This window comes from Orycteropus afer, unplaced genomic scaffold (assembly GCF_000298275.1).
Source record: "Orycteropus afer afer isolate SDZICR_OR568_19922 unplaced genomic scaffold, OryAfe1.0 scaffold00226, whole genome shotgun sequence".
In the NCBI taxonomy this organism is placed as follows: domain Eukaryota; kingdom Metazoa; phylum Chordata; class Mammalia; order Tubulidentata; family Orycteropodidae; genus Orycteropus; species Orycteropus afer.
This window is the reverse complement of record NW_006921813.1, coordinates 3,099,628-3,115,365: the sequence shown is the minus strand read 5'-3', so window position 1 is coordinate 3,115,365 and position 15,738 is coordinate 3,099,628. Positions and strand designations below refer to the sequence as shown.

Here is a 15,738-nt window from a genome sequence, read left to right as displayed (position 1 = left end):
GTTCCATATCTGCTCCTTTGATTTGAATGAATTTCTGAATAAGAAACACAGTATAATTTTATTCTTCCTTGATTAAATGGAGTTACAATTGCAAAAATTAAAATCCAAAGATCAATTTTAGTTTTAGAAACTCAAAAAGTGAAAAAAAGTTGCTGTCAATAATGAATTTGTAGAGAATTCTTTAAAATACAATGAGGGCAAGTTATTTTGGAAACAACTGACATCTATACATATATATTTTTTCAAATGTGTGTGTGTGTGTGTGTATATATATATATGTATATATATATATATATATATATATATATATTTTCATACTCCTTCCTTTGGGGGAAGAGACAGGAAGGGGGAGGCTGATGGAACTGTGTTCTTTAAAGCTTCTCTCCAGCACTGCCAATGCCCAGGTGTTAACAAGTCTTCATTGGTGACTCAATCCAGTTCCTCCATTTGGACTTAGATCTCATTCCAATTTAGGCTTCTCTTTTTCTTCTTCCATACCTGGAAATACAGGCAAAGTGCTTTATTTGAGCATCAGATTAAGCTGTGAGTGGGTTTACCGAAGTTCATTTTTGAAAAATCTCATCTCCCCGTACTTCTCCTCATCTGCCCTTCTGCACCCATTCCTTTATTTTTCTCATAGCTACGAAAGACAGTTACAACTTTCTTCAGAAGCTTCCTCAGTGGCCTCTCTCCCCACCCTTTCCCAGAACTGGATCACAGTATCTTTGGGACACACCCAGCTCCCATCATTTCTTGGAGTGAGGGAATCAAGTTCATTCTTGACTTGCTGAGTTTGGACAGAAATGCCAACTAAATTGCCTTTTATCTAGCTTCTAGCAAGAGGAAGTGTGCAGCTGATGTATTTCAAACAGACCTCATTTCTTCTATTTTACTGTCCCTTCTCAAGGCAAGGGTTCTGTGTTTTCAAAAGCCAAGAAGTCTCTTATTTTTAAGTTCATAGAAGGCTTGTTAGCTACAAGAAGTATTTATTTCCATAGCCATTTATCCTTAAACTTAAGTTCTCTCTTTATTTAACCCAGTCCTGGTAAAGCTATGTTTCCTGTCTTGGAATACCTGTATCTACGGGACTGGAAGACCTCTGCCTGTTGTCTGGGGTGAAGTCAATGATGTTTTGTTTTAACAGAGATGAAAATGTTCAGGTCATTCTCATGAATTATAATTACATCTGGCAAATGCTCCCCACTTGTCTTTTTCCTTTAGATAAACATTTTTCTTCTAATACTAAATATCCCAGAGACGTTTTGCTTATTTGTTTTAATAACAGCAATAAAACAAAAGAACCCAGACCCTTAGTAGTATTTTTAATAAGTTGCATCCTCTCTGATGACAGGGCTCTTAACTGTTTTTTGCTCATGATTATATTGCTAGCAGCTAACAAAGTGTCTGGCTCATAGTAGGAGCTCAATTAATCTTTGTTAAATAAGTCAATAAGCAAAATATAGAGAAAGCTTCCAAAGGCTGGACTCCTGGAAATGCAGTGTAGCAAAAGACGGGCCTCTACAAAAAAAAAAAAAAAAAAAAAAAAAAGATAAAGCCCAATCCCAGAGGGTCATCATGATAGTTTTCCTTAGGAAGGACCCCACACCCACTATTAGTACATGTTTTATATGGTCAGCATGGTGGCAATGGGATGTGGGTTACATGGTCTGAGCGGGGGTCCCCATATAGCCTTTTATGTTTGATTTTTATGGCTAATGAAGTAATGTCCCACTGGCAGAGCTCTGTAATACTTTTTCCAAAGTACTTCTCAGAAATCATATTAGAGAAAACTTCAAATTGAGGAGGAAGGCCATCTGAAAGGGAGGAGTAGTGTTGTGGGGGAGAAGGTAGAAGATGCTTTCGATGTGAGGTAACCAAGGCAAAAGGCAGAAAAACACAACACAGATTCCATTCAAACAGCACACATGACTTCAGCCCCAACTTCCGTCCCCTGTTCGCTCTCCTGTGGAGACGAGGTCAGGAGCTAACAGCAGCTCCCTTTCCCTTTTAAAGCCTGTTTCCTCCAAAGTGTTCTTCTACAGATGGATTAACTTGGCAGCAAGGGTAGACTCTTCAAAAGAGGGGGTGGAGGGGAGAGGGTGTTCATTAACCCAGAGAGGGAAAATGGTTCCTCACCTTCTTTAGTTTGGCAGCTTTGGGGTAGAGGGAAAAAATTAGACAGCTGTGCATAAAGTTTGGAGGAACCAGAAGCATAATTTCCACAGAAAAGCAGAAAGAAACTTGTTACAAAGCTGAGGTAGGATACCCTTGTGAGCATGTAGGAGAAGTGAGTCAGTCGTAAGTGCTTCTCCCAGGCTGGGGAGCAGCTCACCGAGAGCACAGTGCTCAGACATTGTGAGGCCTGAGGGGTCTGTGTGGGCTGTAAGCTGAGGGACAGCTGAGGGAGAACAAAGGTGGCGGTTTCTGCTCACATAGACCTGGTTCTGACCTCTTTTCTCGCTACTCTTTTGTGCTTCCATGACCCCAGTGAGTCCTTTAGCTTTTGAATGCTTTCATTTCTGGTCTCACATTTGATTTTACTGTGACTGGTCACCTCAGATACACTGGGAGTGGGATACAGGGAGATGTTCTTACCTTACGTACATAAATACCTCATCACACCAAAACAATTTCAATAAAGCCACCTTGAATAGCTTCCTTTTAAAATGGGCACATGCTTTGACTAATATTTTTGAGGTCATTTTAAGGGCTTTTCATGCATATTTCATATCAGGTCAGCAAACATCATGATTTCATAAACTAGGACCATGGTTCTAGAGAACCTCCTGAGCTCACGTGTGTCTGGGTTTCCACACAGGGTGACCTTTGGATACTTCACTAGAACAAAGACATTCAGTTAGAAGATGTTGGCTCTGCCACCACCTATTCTGGTGGGTCACTTAAGAGTTCTGGGCCTCAGATGCCTCTTAGGAAAGGGCTTGGATGATTATGAATCCCCTCTTTAGTTCTGAGATTCTTAAATGATACGATTTTACCTTGCCAAGTGGAGGGAGTTGGATACAAGGAAGTGGCTCAAATGTGGTCTTTCTTCTTTGGAGATTTTATTTAGGGTGTAATAAATGTTGAAGTATTCAGGATTATAATACTGTATTAATTTCTCAGTTTTTTCATACATACATACACACACACACACACACACATTCATGACCCTTGACACACATTGCTTTGAATCAGCGTTTAAAACTTAACTGCCAACAAAACCAGGCAGCTAATGTGACTATGTAAAATGGCCAGGTGATAACAAGGGAAAATTAGAGAGCCAGCTAAAGGGGTAACTGATAATTCCAATCCATTATTGCTAGAAGGAAATAGTTGATTTGGTGCTGCCAGATCGTAAAATATTTGACAAAAAGCTGGAAATCCAACTTTTCTGTGAAATCTTCCATGCTTAAAATGTTGGCTCATAGACAAAAATTCCATGATGTAGGCTTACCAAAATTTCTCTGGCAGGTAAAATTTGTGGGAGGCCTTTAGTTTGTAACCATTGTTGTAAGAGAGGATGATGCCTACTTGATCTAAAACACCTGCCTCTATGAAATTAACTAGATAATCCTATGTAAATAAAATTAATGTCTGATCAGAAATGAATTACAAAGTGGTAGTCAACTTTCTTTCAGGTAGCATAGTGCCTAAGGCACTTGACTGCTAACCAGAAGGCTGGCAGTTCAAACCCACCAGCCACTCCTCAGAAGGAAGGTTGGCCAATCCACTTCCGTAGTGATATCGCCTCAGAAACCCAAGGAGGGGTCACTATGAGTCAGGTCTGACTCCACAGTACTTAACAACAGTTAACTTTGGGAGCTCTGGTGACATAGTCCTAAGGCATTTGACTGCAAACTAGAAGGCTGGCAGTTCAAACCTACCAGCCACTCCTTGGAAAGAAGATTGGGCAATCTACCTCCTTAGAGATGCTGCCTTGGAAACCCAAGGAGAGGTTGCTATGAGTCGCAATAGACTCAATGGCAATGAGTTTAATTTTTTTTTTTTCCCAGTTAGTCAACTTAACTTTAACTCATGTTACTGAAGAGAATGGCACAGAGAATTAAATTGAACAGATCCTTCAGAAAACTGTGATATCATTATTCATTTTAAATTCCTCATTCAAAGGTGGTAAAAAGGAGTGTTGCCGAAATCTAGATTGGATTTTTACCTCTCCTACTTTTCAAGTCATCTTAGAGAAATAGTGGGAAAATGGCCAAATAGCTTTCAGAATCAAGCAAACTGAGGAGAAACAGGAAGTCATAAATACTTCCTGAGTAACATATACTGGAGGTAATAGCTTAAATTGCAATATGGCCTTTCTCCCAAGAAGCTGAAAAAGGTTCACATTTTGTTCTCAAAATATTTCTGTAAGTTAATAAATACTTTTATAAATTAATGAATAAAGATTACTATTCTCATTGAACAGAGAGGAAAATTATTAATAGATTAATTTTTCATCCCCTAATTTGTGGCTTGAACTGAATCTAAAATATTGACACTTTTTCTAATAGATGACTTACTAGGCTTAAGCCAGCTGCTAAGAAAAGACACTCTCAAATTCCTCTAGACCTCTTAACATTGGCTGCTTCCTTGACGCAAGCAATCCTGGAGGACCCATCATAAAAAGTCTGACTCAAGGATCATGCAATGACTGTGCTTTATTTGATGAAATTGAGTTCCTGGTTCACTAGTGACACACAATGGGTGCTCGATATCTGTCCACAGACAAACAAACGAAAACCAAACTAGCTGCATTTAGTGGTAGTATCTAGACTATTGTGACCATGCTGGTGGAGAAGCCCAGAATGCTCTGACACCCCCCAATCATCCTGCTCTTGGCTGTATTTTCACGCAGGACTGAAATCACTACAGGCCTTTGCTGCAGCTTCTCCACCTTCCAGTTTGTATGTGACCTCATATACTTTGGATAGGTTTCGTGCAGCTTGGATAAGATTACATGCCTTGCCAAGATGGAGGTTCTGCCATAAATGGAAACAAAGAGAAATCAAATCATAGGTTAGAGTTTTTGCAGCAATGAAGTATTATTCTTTACCAGTTGTACCTGTCTGCCACCCTCAGACCTTTAATATGACGGTTCCTGGTGAGTAACAATGGCTGGAAGCATTCTGTGCCACTCAGAGTTGAAGCAGAATGGTGGAGGGGCTTCTCTAAGGTCACCGCACCCACCCAAAGCATGACATAAAAAGTGGAGATCTGGGAGACTTTAATAAGATTGCTTGTTTTCATTTAGTAAAATCTCTATTGAATTTGGGACCCCTTAAGGGAGCCCTGGTAGCGTAGTGCCTAAGGCATTTGACTGCTAACCAGAAGGCTGGCGGTTCAAACCTGCCAGCCATTCCTCGAAAGGAAGGTTGGGCAATCTACTTCCGTAATGATACTGCCTTGGAAACCCAAGGAGAGGTCTCTATAAGTTGGCTCCGACTCAATGGCAATGGGTAAGGAGCTCTGGTGACGTACTAACTAAGTCATTTGACTGCTAACAAGAAGGCTGGTGGTTCAAACCCAGCAGCCACTCCTTGGAAGGAAGACTGGGCAATCTACCTCTATAGAGATACCACCTAGGAAACCCAAGGAGGGGTCACTATGAGTCACAATCGAGTCGATGGCAGTGAATTTTTTTTTAAGCTAAGTAAAAGGAGCTCTGGTGATGTTTAATCACAAGCATTGAACTGCTAACCAAAAGGTCCTCGGTTCTAATCCACCAGGCCGTCTGTGGGAGTAAGATGGGGTAGTTTGGTTCCGTAAAGATTTACAGCCTTATCAGGATCTCTATGATTCAGAATCAACCAGAAGGCAGTGGGTTTGGTTTGGTTTTTAGCTATGTAAGGAGCCCTGATGTCTCAGTTTTAAAGCGCTTTTCCTGTTTTTCTAAAGGTCAGTGGTTCTAATCCATCAGCCACTCTGTGGGTGAAAGATGGGGCAGACTGCTTCCAAAAAGATATACAGCCTTGGAAACCTTATGGGGCAGTTCTACTCTGTCCTATAGGGTCACTGTGATTTGGAATTCTACTCAACGGCAATGGTTTGGGTTTTTTTTTTTTTTTTTTCTTTGTTTAGCTAAGTAAGGCAGCATTCTGTTAACCAGTGAGTACTAGCTAAATATTTTTTCTGTTAACTCTGTATTTCTCTCTATAAAAGTTAATAGATACACTTTTTTTTTCCTGGATTTGAATGTTTTACTAGCTAATACAACTAACTGAGTACTAAATCTTTCAGGTAACTGCCAGCAGTTCTTAAATTAATATTGTTGTTGTAAAAATGAAGCTCTCCATAAGTGATCCTGTGTTCAAGACAAAAGAAGAGACGACAGTGAAATTTTCCTTCAGGAGCTCTGGTGCTGTAGTGGTTATGGCATTTGGCTGCTAACCAAAAGGTCACTGGTTCAAACCCACCAGCCACTCTGTGGAATAAAGATGAGGCTGTCGGATCTCATAAAGATTAGGAAACTCTGTGGACAGTTCTACTCTGTCCTATAGAGTCTCTGTGAGTCAGAATCAACTTGATGGCGGTGAGTTTGTTTTCTATGGGAACAATACTTACTTTTCTGTGTATCCCAGATGTAGTTATTCAGAACTTCTCCCAGCAAGTACAAAAAATTCATTAAGATGGTTGTAGACCCAAAGAAGATGATTCTGGCTCCTGGGCCAATATGTTCCAGGAAAGGGTACACCCACATCCCGGTCACATGATGTACCCAACACACCCTGTGATAGAATCAGAAGGAGACAAAGACAAAGGGGTTACTCTTGTGTCTGATTCCAGAGCTGCTCATGACACCAATATATGCTCCAGACTCCCAGCATTCCTCTGCAGTGCTGTCAGTCAAGTGTGTGTTTTTTTGAAGTAAAGAAACTGATGGTATTTTCTTTTACTTTTTGTTTAGAAATAATTTTAGACTCACTGAAAAGTTGCAAAGATAGTACAGAGAGTTCCTATCTGCCCTTCACTCAGCTTCCCCTAATGTTAACATCTTACAGAATCAAGAAATCATGCCTAAAAGGAAGAAATTAACATTGGAATAATATGACTCAAGTACCTGGCTGGCTCAAATGAAGTGCTACTAACCAAAAGGTTGGTGGTTCAAATCCACCCAGAGGCATCTCAGAACAGCCTGGCAATCTTCTTCCAAAAGATCATAGTCCTTAAGAACCCTGCAGAGTGCAATTCTACTTGGAAACATATGAGATTTCCATAAGCTAGAATCAACTTGACAGCAAGTGGTGTTTTTGGTTTTAAAATAATATTGAAAACCCATTGCTGTCCAATTGCTTATTATTTTCTTTAATTTTTTTTTTTTATTGTGATTTGGGTGTAAATTTACAAAGCAGAGTTGTTTTACGCTCATCAGTTCATACACATTTAGTTTCACGGCCTGATTACAATCCCCACCCATAAAAAGCTCTCCTCCCCGTGATTACCCCTTCCCTGTGCCCTTCTTATCCATGCATTCCTCTCTGTCCAGCTTTCCCTATATGTCACCAATTGCTTATTTTTTCAGTAGTACTCCTGAGTAAACTATGGACTTTATGTGGAATTCCCTACATTTTCCATGCCAGGATTGTGAGGACGGCACAGGACCAGGCAGTGTTTCGTTCTGCTATACATCCGGCTGCTGTGAGTTGGAGCCGACTCAGTGGCACTTAACAGCAACAACAACAGTTTTTCCAGTAATGTCCTTTACCTATTGAAGGATCCAATCCAGGATCCCACATTGCATTTAATTGTCATGTGTCTTTGTTCTCCTCCAATCTGGGTCATTCTTTGGTCTTTATTTGTCTTTCATGACCCTTGATGAGTTCTGGTCAGATATTTGAATTTTTTTTTTTTTAATACTGTTATAAAATCTCTTTGAGCACGTATTTACATAATGAAACTATATACTATTAGGCAATCATGTTATGATAAAATCTAGGTGACTATGTACCAGGAATCTTGCCAACTAGATAAGAATATGTATTCCATGTACTGGCAGAGCCCTTCCAGTAAACTACTGATACCTGGCTTCCCACTCCTCTGAGCTTTTGATCCCACAGTTCCTTCTTTCTATTTTACTTACTTATTTGTAATTATTCTGTTTGCATTCTGGGGATATTTTCGGTTCAGTTGGAATAGCAATGTCATTAATCTCCACTGTTCACAAAAGTTTAGTTAGAATATTTGCTCCATTGGCTTGGTCTGGACACAACTGCTAACAGCTGTTTTCCAAAACATTCCTTGGTTCATTACTTTATCAAATGTTGTCAATTCCAAAGATTTAATAAAACACAACTTTATTGCACTGGGAATAATGATTAGCATGTATACTTGTGTGTTTTAGGGTCTTTTTCCTTCACATCCATGGCTTTACCCCTTTTTAAGCAGTTTATCTACATATATAAGGAGTCTTGGTGGCTTAATGGTTAAACACATATCTGCTAACTGAACATTTGGCAATTTGAACCCACTAGCATCTGGGGTGGGGAGAGACCGGGTTATCTGCTCCTGTAAAGATTACAGCCTAAGAATCCCTAAAGGGCCATTCTACTTTGCCTTATGGGGTCCCAACAGACAGAATTCACTTGATGGCACTTAATAACAACAATATTGAACTGAGGCAGGACTAACCAGTTCCCATCAAGTGGACTCCAACTCACGGTGCAGTCGTGTGTGTCAGAGCAGAACTGTGCTCCATAGCATTATGAATGGCTGATTTTTCAGGAGATCACCAGGCCTTTCTTCCAAGGTGCCTCTGGGTGGACCCGAATCCCTATGCTTTTGGTTAGCAGCCGAATGTGTTAAGCACTTGCATCACCAAGGGACTGAGGCAGGATTATATGGGGCTGTTGTGAGTTGGAATCAACTTGATGGTAACTGTTCTTTTTTTTTGAAGAGCTTGTTTTCTCAAGGAGGGCATTATTGCACACATTTTCTCCCCAAAACAAATAAACAACAACAAAAACCAATGTTTCTGAATTGATTCTGACCCATAGCAACCCTTTAGGACAAAGTACAACTCCCCCATAGGGTTTCCAAGGCTATAAATCTTTATAGAAGCAGACTGCTTCACATTTCTCCTGCAGAGTGGCTGGTGGGTTTGGGCTACCAACCTTTTTGGTTAGCAGCCCAAACTTTAACCATAATACCACCATACTCCTACACCCCTCCCAAGAGGTGAAAATTGGTTATTGGGTGAGAGGTGCGAACAAGTCTTATTGTATTTTGTATAAAATATGTACACATACACACATAGCACATAAACAGATGTATAGTATACTGTGGCATTAAAATTTTATGGGGTGGACCTAAAGAATAACGTAGAATTGGAAAAACACCACATGACATGGATGAACTAGAAGGACATTATCCTGAGTGGAATAAGTCAATCACAGAAGGACAAATATTGTATTAGTCTGTTATTGTAAAAAGTCAAGGAAAGGTTTATATATGGAAGGAAATTTTCTTTGCTGTTTACCAGGGGTGAAAGGGGAGGGGAGGGAACACTGCTAGATAGGTAGGGACAAGTATTGATTTGGGTGAAGAGAAGGGCAGTGTACCAAATGTGAGTGATCAACATGGTGGCATTGAGAAGAGGAAGATATAGAAAGGTGCATGGGAGGTACAGACAACAAAGATGAACCCTTTTGCATACACAGTACTGTGTTGTCAGTGAAGGCAAACATTGATCTACAGGTGGATAGATGGATGGACAGGTTGAACTATTAGGTATGTCTGTGCAGGTGGGAGTGTACCCAAGACCATGTATAGGGTTGCCAGACAATGTTTCTACAAGTGTATTGGTATGTTCTGTAAAAATTCCCAGGTATATAGTAGAGCTGACAAGGGACAAGGTTGTAGTCACTTGTTGGCCACAGCCAGCTACCCAGAGGGAGTATATAGTTGGACCTGTGGGCTTGGGACCATAGTCACAGGGGACATCAAGCTCAATTGGCATAAGATACTACAGAAAAACATTGTTCCACATCCTACTTTGATGAGTTGACTGGGATCTTAAAAGCTTGGAAGTGGCCATCTAGATGCAATGATGGGTCTCTCCTCATCCAGAGCAAAGAATAATGAAGAAGCCTGAAGATGCACGGAAACAATTAGTCCAAAGGACTTGTACACCATGCACTCCTCAGCCTATATGACTATGAGACCAGAAGAACTAGATGGTGCCCAGCTACCACTGTCAACCACTTGGAGGGGGATCTATGCAGGAGATCCTGGAGAGTGAGAGAACAATGTGGAACAATACTCAAAATCATTAAAAAAAAAAAAAAAAAAGGGACCAGGTTTGCTGGCCTGATGGAACCCCTGAGACTATGGCCCCTAGCTGCACTTCAGGTCTGGAGTTGAACCCACTCCTTTGGCTTCCAGCCAAACAAAAGACAGATATATGAGCTGAACCTTTACATTAGATAGATACACTCCTTGGAGAGATCAATCATGGGAGAATAGAAGGGCTGTGTATGCTCTCTCACAGAATAGGCAGACAAGCTATACAGGCCCTCTGCAATACAGAAATGAGAAATCAAATGAAACAGATACAGAAGGTAATCCTGGAACCCTGAGTTTTGAAGGAAAGGATAAAAAAGTGGACTAAGTACCAACTAGAAGAAGAACCTAAATGAAAACAATGAGTAATGAGACAAATGAAGCTGTGGACTGACTGCTGTCCTGAAGGCATGACCATTTTGAACACTTACAAATGGTGTTCTGATCTGGGCAGCAACCTAAGAATAGGCTCTGCTTGTAGAGGGTAGCATGGAAAACTGCACAGGAGGCTGATGACTAGAAAGGTGCAATATTCCTCTTGCTACTTTTGTACCCCACACCCTCTTGCTGAATGGAGGTGTGGCCATCCCTCACCTCCACCCACATTCAGGACTGGCAGGAATTCCATCCCAGTCGGTGTGCTCTGACAGAGCCTGGGTGCCCTGTGCACCCTCCCTGCCCCCCCCCCCAGTTTTGTTTTTAATTCTTTTCCTTTCCTTTTTTTTCCTCTTTCCCTTCCCTGGTTATTTCTTTCTTTTCCTCTTCCATTTTGCTTGTTCTCTTCTTCTTCTTTTTTTTTTTTTTCTTTTCTTCTTTTGGTTCTTCCCAACCTTTGTTTTCCTTTTTTGCAGTTTTCTCATTTTTTTTCTTTATTCTTTTTCTCTTGCTCTTTTCTCTTATGTTCCCATCCTCAGATATTGTGAGCTCTTTTCTTTTTACCTTTCTTTACTCTTTTTAAAACTTTTTCTTCTCATTGTCTTTTCTTTCTTTCTTTTCTTTTCTTTTTTTTCTTTTTTTTGCAATTGTTGCTGTTTGTTTATGCAGTTTGTGGGTTTTTTGTTCATTTGTTTTTAAATTTTTGGTGTTTGTGTTTTTGTCTAACTGAGTAGGAGAAAACAACCATGCCCACATGACCCAGCTGTACTTGCACCTCCTGCAGCCCCACCTGCAGGGTGAGGGCCACAACTTGTACCAATGATAGATTGTGGCCAATACCAGTCCAATTCACTGTGAACTGCTCTACTAAACCAACAGCCAACATCAATCTCAATGGAGAGAGACTGAAAGCATTCCCTTTGTGAATGGGAACCAGACAAGGGTGTCCTCTATCACCACTTCTAAGGATCACTGTATTGGAAGTCCTAGCCAGGGCAATAAGTCAAGAAAGGAAAATAAAAGTCATCCAAACTGGTAAGGAAGAAGTAAAACTATTCCTATTTGCAGATATATAATCTTATACATAGAAAACCCAAGAGATTCATCAAGAAAACTCTGGAACTAATTGAAAGATTTAGCATAGTGGTAGGATACAAGAACAACATACAAAAATCTGTTGGAGTCCTCTATACCAGCAAAAAGGTCTCTTAAAAGGCACTAAGGAAATCAATACCATTTGCAATGGCTACCAATAAGATAAAATACTTTGGAATAAATCTTAACAGGGACACAAAATACCTATATAAAGAAAACTGCACAACACTATTTCAAGAAACTATAATAGATCCACATAAATGGAAAAACATGCCATGCTCATAGATAGGAAGATTGAACATTGTGAAACTGTCAGTGTTACCCAAAGCAATCTATACATTCAGTGCAATTCCAATCCAGATTCCATCAACATTCTTTAAAGACATGGAAAAACTAATCACTAATTTTGTATGGAAAGGAAAGAGACCTCGAATACACAAAACACTATTGAAGAAGAAGAGCAAAGTAGGAGGTCTCATGCTCCCAGATCTCAAAACCTACTATACAACCACAGTAGTCAAAACAGCCTGCTATAGGTACAATGTCAGACATACAGACCAGTGGAACATAATTGAGAACCCAGAAATAGATCCAGTGACCTATGGTCAGCTGATCTTTGACAAAAGGTTGAAATCCACTCAATGGGGCAAGTGAGTCTCTTTAACAAATGGTGCTGGCAAAATTAGATATCCATTTGCAGAAAAACGAAACAAGATCCATACCTCACACCATACATAAAAACTTAACTCCAGATGGATCAAAGACTTAAGTGTGAAACCCAAAACTATAAAGTTCATCAAAGGAAAAATAGGTGCAAATTTAGGGGCCTTAATTTATGGCATAAATTGACTATCAAGCATAACCCAAAATGTACAAACAGCAGAAAATAAACTAGATGGCTGAGACCATCTAAAAATTAAATTTTTATGTGGATCGAAATACTTCTCCAAAAGAGTAAACAGAAAACCTAAAGATTGGGAAAAATATTCAGCAATGACATAACTGAAAAGGGATTTATCTCTAATATTTATAGAAAACTCGGATGCCTCAATATAAAAAAGACAAACAATCCAATTGAAAAATGGGCAGAAGACATGAACAGACACTTCATCAAAGAAGATATTCAGGCGGCCAACAAACACATGAAGAAATGTTTGTTATCATTAGCTATTAAAGAGATGCAAATCAAAAGAATAATGAGACACTCTCTCACCCCAGCCCTAACCACAAAGTTCAACAAGACAGAAAATAACAAATGCTGGTGAGGATGTAGAGAGATTTGGGCTCTCATACATTGTTGGTGGGACTGTAAAGTGATACATCCACTGTGGAAATTGGTATGGCCATTCCTTAAAAAGTGGGAAATAGAAATATCATTTGATCCTGCAATCCCATTACTAAGTATAAAACCTAAAGAAGTGAGAGCCAGGACACAGATAGATATGCATACACCTACATTCATCACAGCACTTTTCATAATAGCAAAGAGATGGAAACAACTGAAGTGTCCATCAATGGAGGAATGGATAACCAAACTATGGTACAAAGATACAATGGAATACTATGCAACATTAAGGAGTAATGAAGAATCCATGAAACACTTCATAATGCAGATGAACTTGGAGGATATTATGCTGTGTGATATAATTCAATCACAAAAGGACAAATATTGTATGAGTCAACTATTGTTGTTATGTGTCATCGAGACAGACCCGACTCATAGTGAGGCCTCCTTGAGTTTCCGAGGCAGTATCACTACGGAAGTAGATTGCCCTATATGAGTCAATTATTATTTAAAAAATCAAGGAAAGATTTACACACAGAAAGAAACATTCTTTGATGATTACCAGGGATGGGAGAGGAGGGAAGGGAAAATTTTAAGAGACACATATTAACTTGAGTGAAGGGAAAGGCAATATACTAAAACCAAGTAACTAACACAATAACACCAAGGGAAAGGGAGATGCAGAGAGGTGTACAAGATGTACTAACAACATAGATAAACACCTTTACATACACAATACTGCACTATCAATGATAACAAACATTAATCTACAAGTAGATAAATAAGTAGACAGGCTGAATGATCAAATATGTCTAGGCAAAAGGGATTATATCCATGACAATATATGCTTGACAGAAAATATTTATCCATATATGTTTGTATGTGCTGTAAGAATGTCCATATAAATAGAACTAACAGGAGCAAAGTTATGATAACTTCTTAGCCACAGCCAAGCACCCTGAGGAAGAAGAGTTGTTGGGTCTCTGAGCTTGGGACCTTGTGGGAGGACATCAAACTCACTTGGCATAACATACTATGCTAAAACACTGTTCTACATCCCACTTTGTTAAGCAGTGAATGGGGTCTTACAAGCTTGCAAGCAGCTGTCTAGATGCAAAACTGGTGTCTCTTTGTCCAGAGCAAAGAAGAATGAAGAAAACAAAGACATATAGAAACAATTAGTCCAAGGGACTAATGGACCATGTGAACCTTAGCCTACTTGACCCTGACACCAGAAGAACTAGATGTTGCCCAGCTACCACTCTCAACCACTCAGTAAGGGATCAGTACAGGAGATTCTGGGAGGGGTTGCTATGAGTCGGGACCGACTTGAGGGCAAATAACAACAGCAACAACAACAAAGAAAAGTGCTCCAATGAATGCAAATATTATCAAATAATTTCAATATCAAATGCAAGTAAAATTCTGAAAGTAATTAGAAAATAGTTGCAGCAGTACATCAAGAAGAAACTGCCAGAAATTCAAGCCAGATTCAGAAAAGGATGTGGAACAAGGGATATTATTGCTGATGTCAGACGGATCTTGGTTGAATGCAAAGGATACCAAAATGATGTTTACCTGTGCTTTATTGGCTGTGCAGAGGCATTTGACTGTGGGGATTCTAAAAAGTTATGGATAACATTGCAAAGAATAGGAATTTCAGAACACTTAATTATACTTATGTGGAAGCTGTACGTAGACCAAGAGACACTTATTTGAACAGAACAATGGAATATTGTGTGGTTTAAAATCAGGTTGTATCCTTTCACCACACTTATTCAATCTGTATGCTGAGCAAATAATCCAAGAATTTGGACTATGTGAAGAAGAACATGGCATCAAGGTTGGAGGGAGGCTCATTGTGTTCAAACATGGCAACTACTGGAAGGTGGTACAGGCCTGACTGGGCAACGTTTCCTTCCATTGTGCGTCGGAACCAAATCGATGACACTGAACAACAAGAAACAGTATCAGCAGACACAGCGTTTTTAGGTTTTTTGTTTGTTTGTTTGTTTGCTTTTTGCTGCTGTTGTAGTTGTAAAATTATATGGAACACTTTAATTCACATTTTACCTCCCCCTCCCCATGTATAGCTTAATTATAGCAGTTACACTAGTCTGTCTGTATAACTATTGCCCTTAGTTGATGCCAATTTTTGTGGATGATTTCTAACCCATTGTAAGAATTGTAGACTTTATCCTAGTATAACACTAGGAACTCTTTGAAGGATCTTAAACAAATGTGAAATAAATTGGATTGATTTAGAAACCAATTGTATCAGAAATGGCAGTGCCTGGGACTGGAATGGTAGCGTTGGGAATGAAAAGTAGTGGATAGATTTAAGACCTATAGAGACCAGTGTTTCTGAAACTATAGATCGTAAGCAATTGTGTGCCAGAGATGGCTCATAGCAGTTTATGAGAGCTGGTTCTTACATTTTTAGGAAGTGTGCAAGCTGGTTGGTTTGTAGCTTGACATTGAACATGGTATCGTATTTACACGAGGAGTATTGACAAACGCTACACATTAAGTCCTTCATCTCTTGCCCCCAAAAGACCTGGTTGTTAAACATTAACAGCAATCCACTAGTTACTATTGTTGTTGTTGTTGTTATGTGCCGTCAAGTCGGCCCCGACTCATAGTGACCCCTCCTTTGGTTTTCGAGGCAGTATCACTATGGAAGTAGGATTGCCCAACGTTCCTTC

At 39.7% G+C, this 15,738-nt stretch overlaps 1 protein-coding gene across 1 annotated transcript in view; it reads right to left on the bottom strand.

Moving 5' to 3' along the window:
* Window positions 1-460: 460 nt before the first annotated feature.
* Window positions 461-15,738, bottom strand: part of AIG1 (androgen induced 1) — a 390,941-nt gene continuing 375,663 nt past the window's right edge. Inside the window, exons 6-8 of the mRNA XM_042782043.1 lie at window positions 6,565-6,728; window positions 4,965-4,982; window positions 461-498 (exon numbers count right to left, since the gene is read on the bottom strand). Of these exons, the coding sequence (XP_042637977.1) occupies window positions 461-498; window positions 4,965-4,982; window positions 6,565-6,728 (220 nt within the window). The remainder of the gene's footprint in view (window positions 499-4,964; window positions 4,983-6,564; window positions 6,729-15,738) is intronic.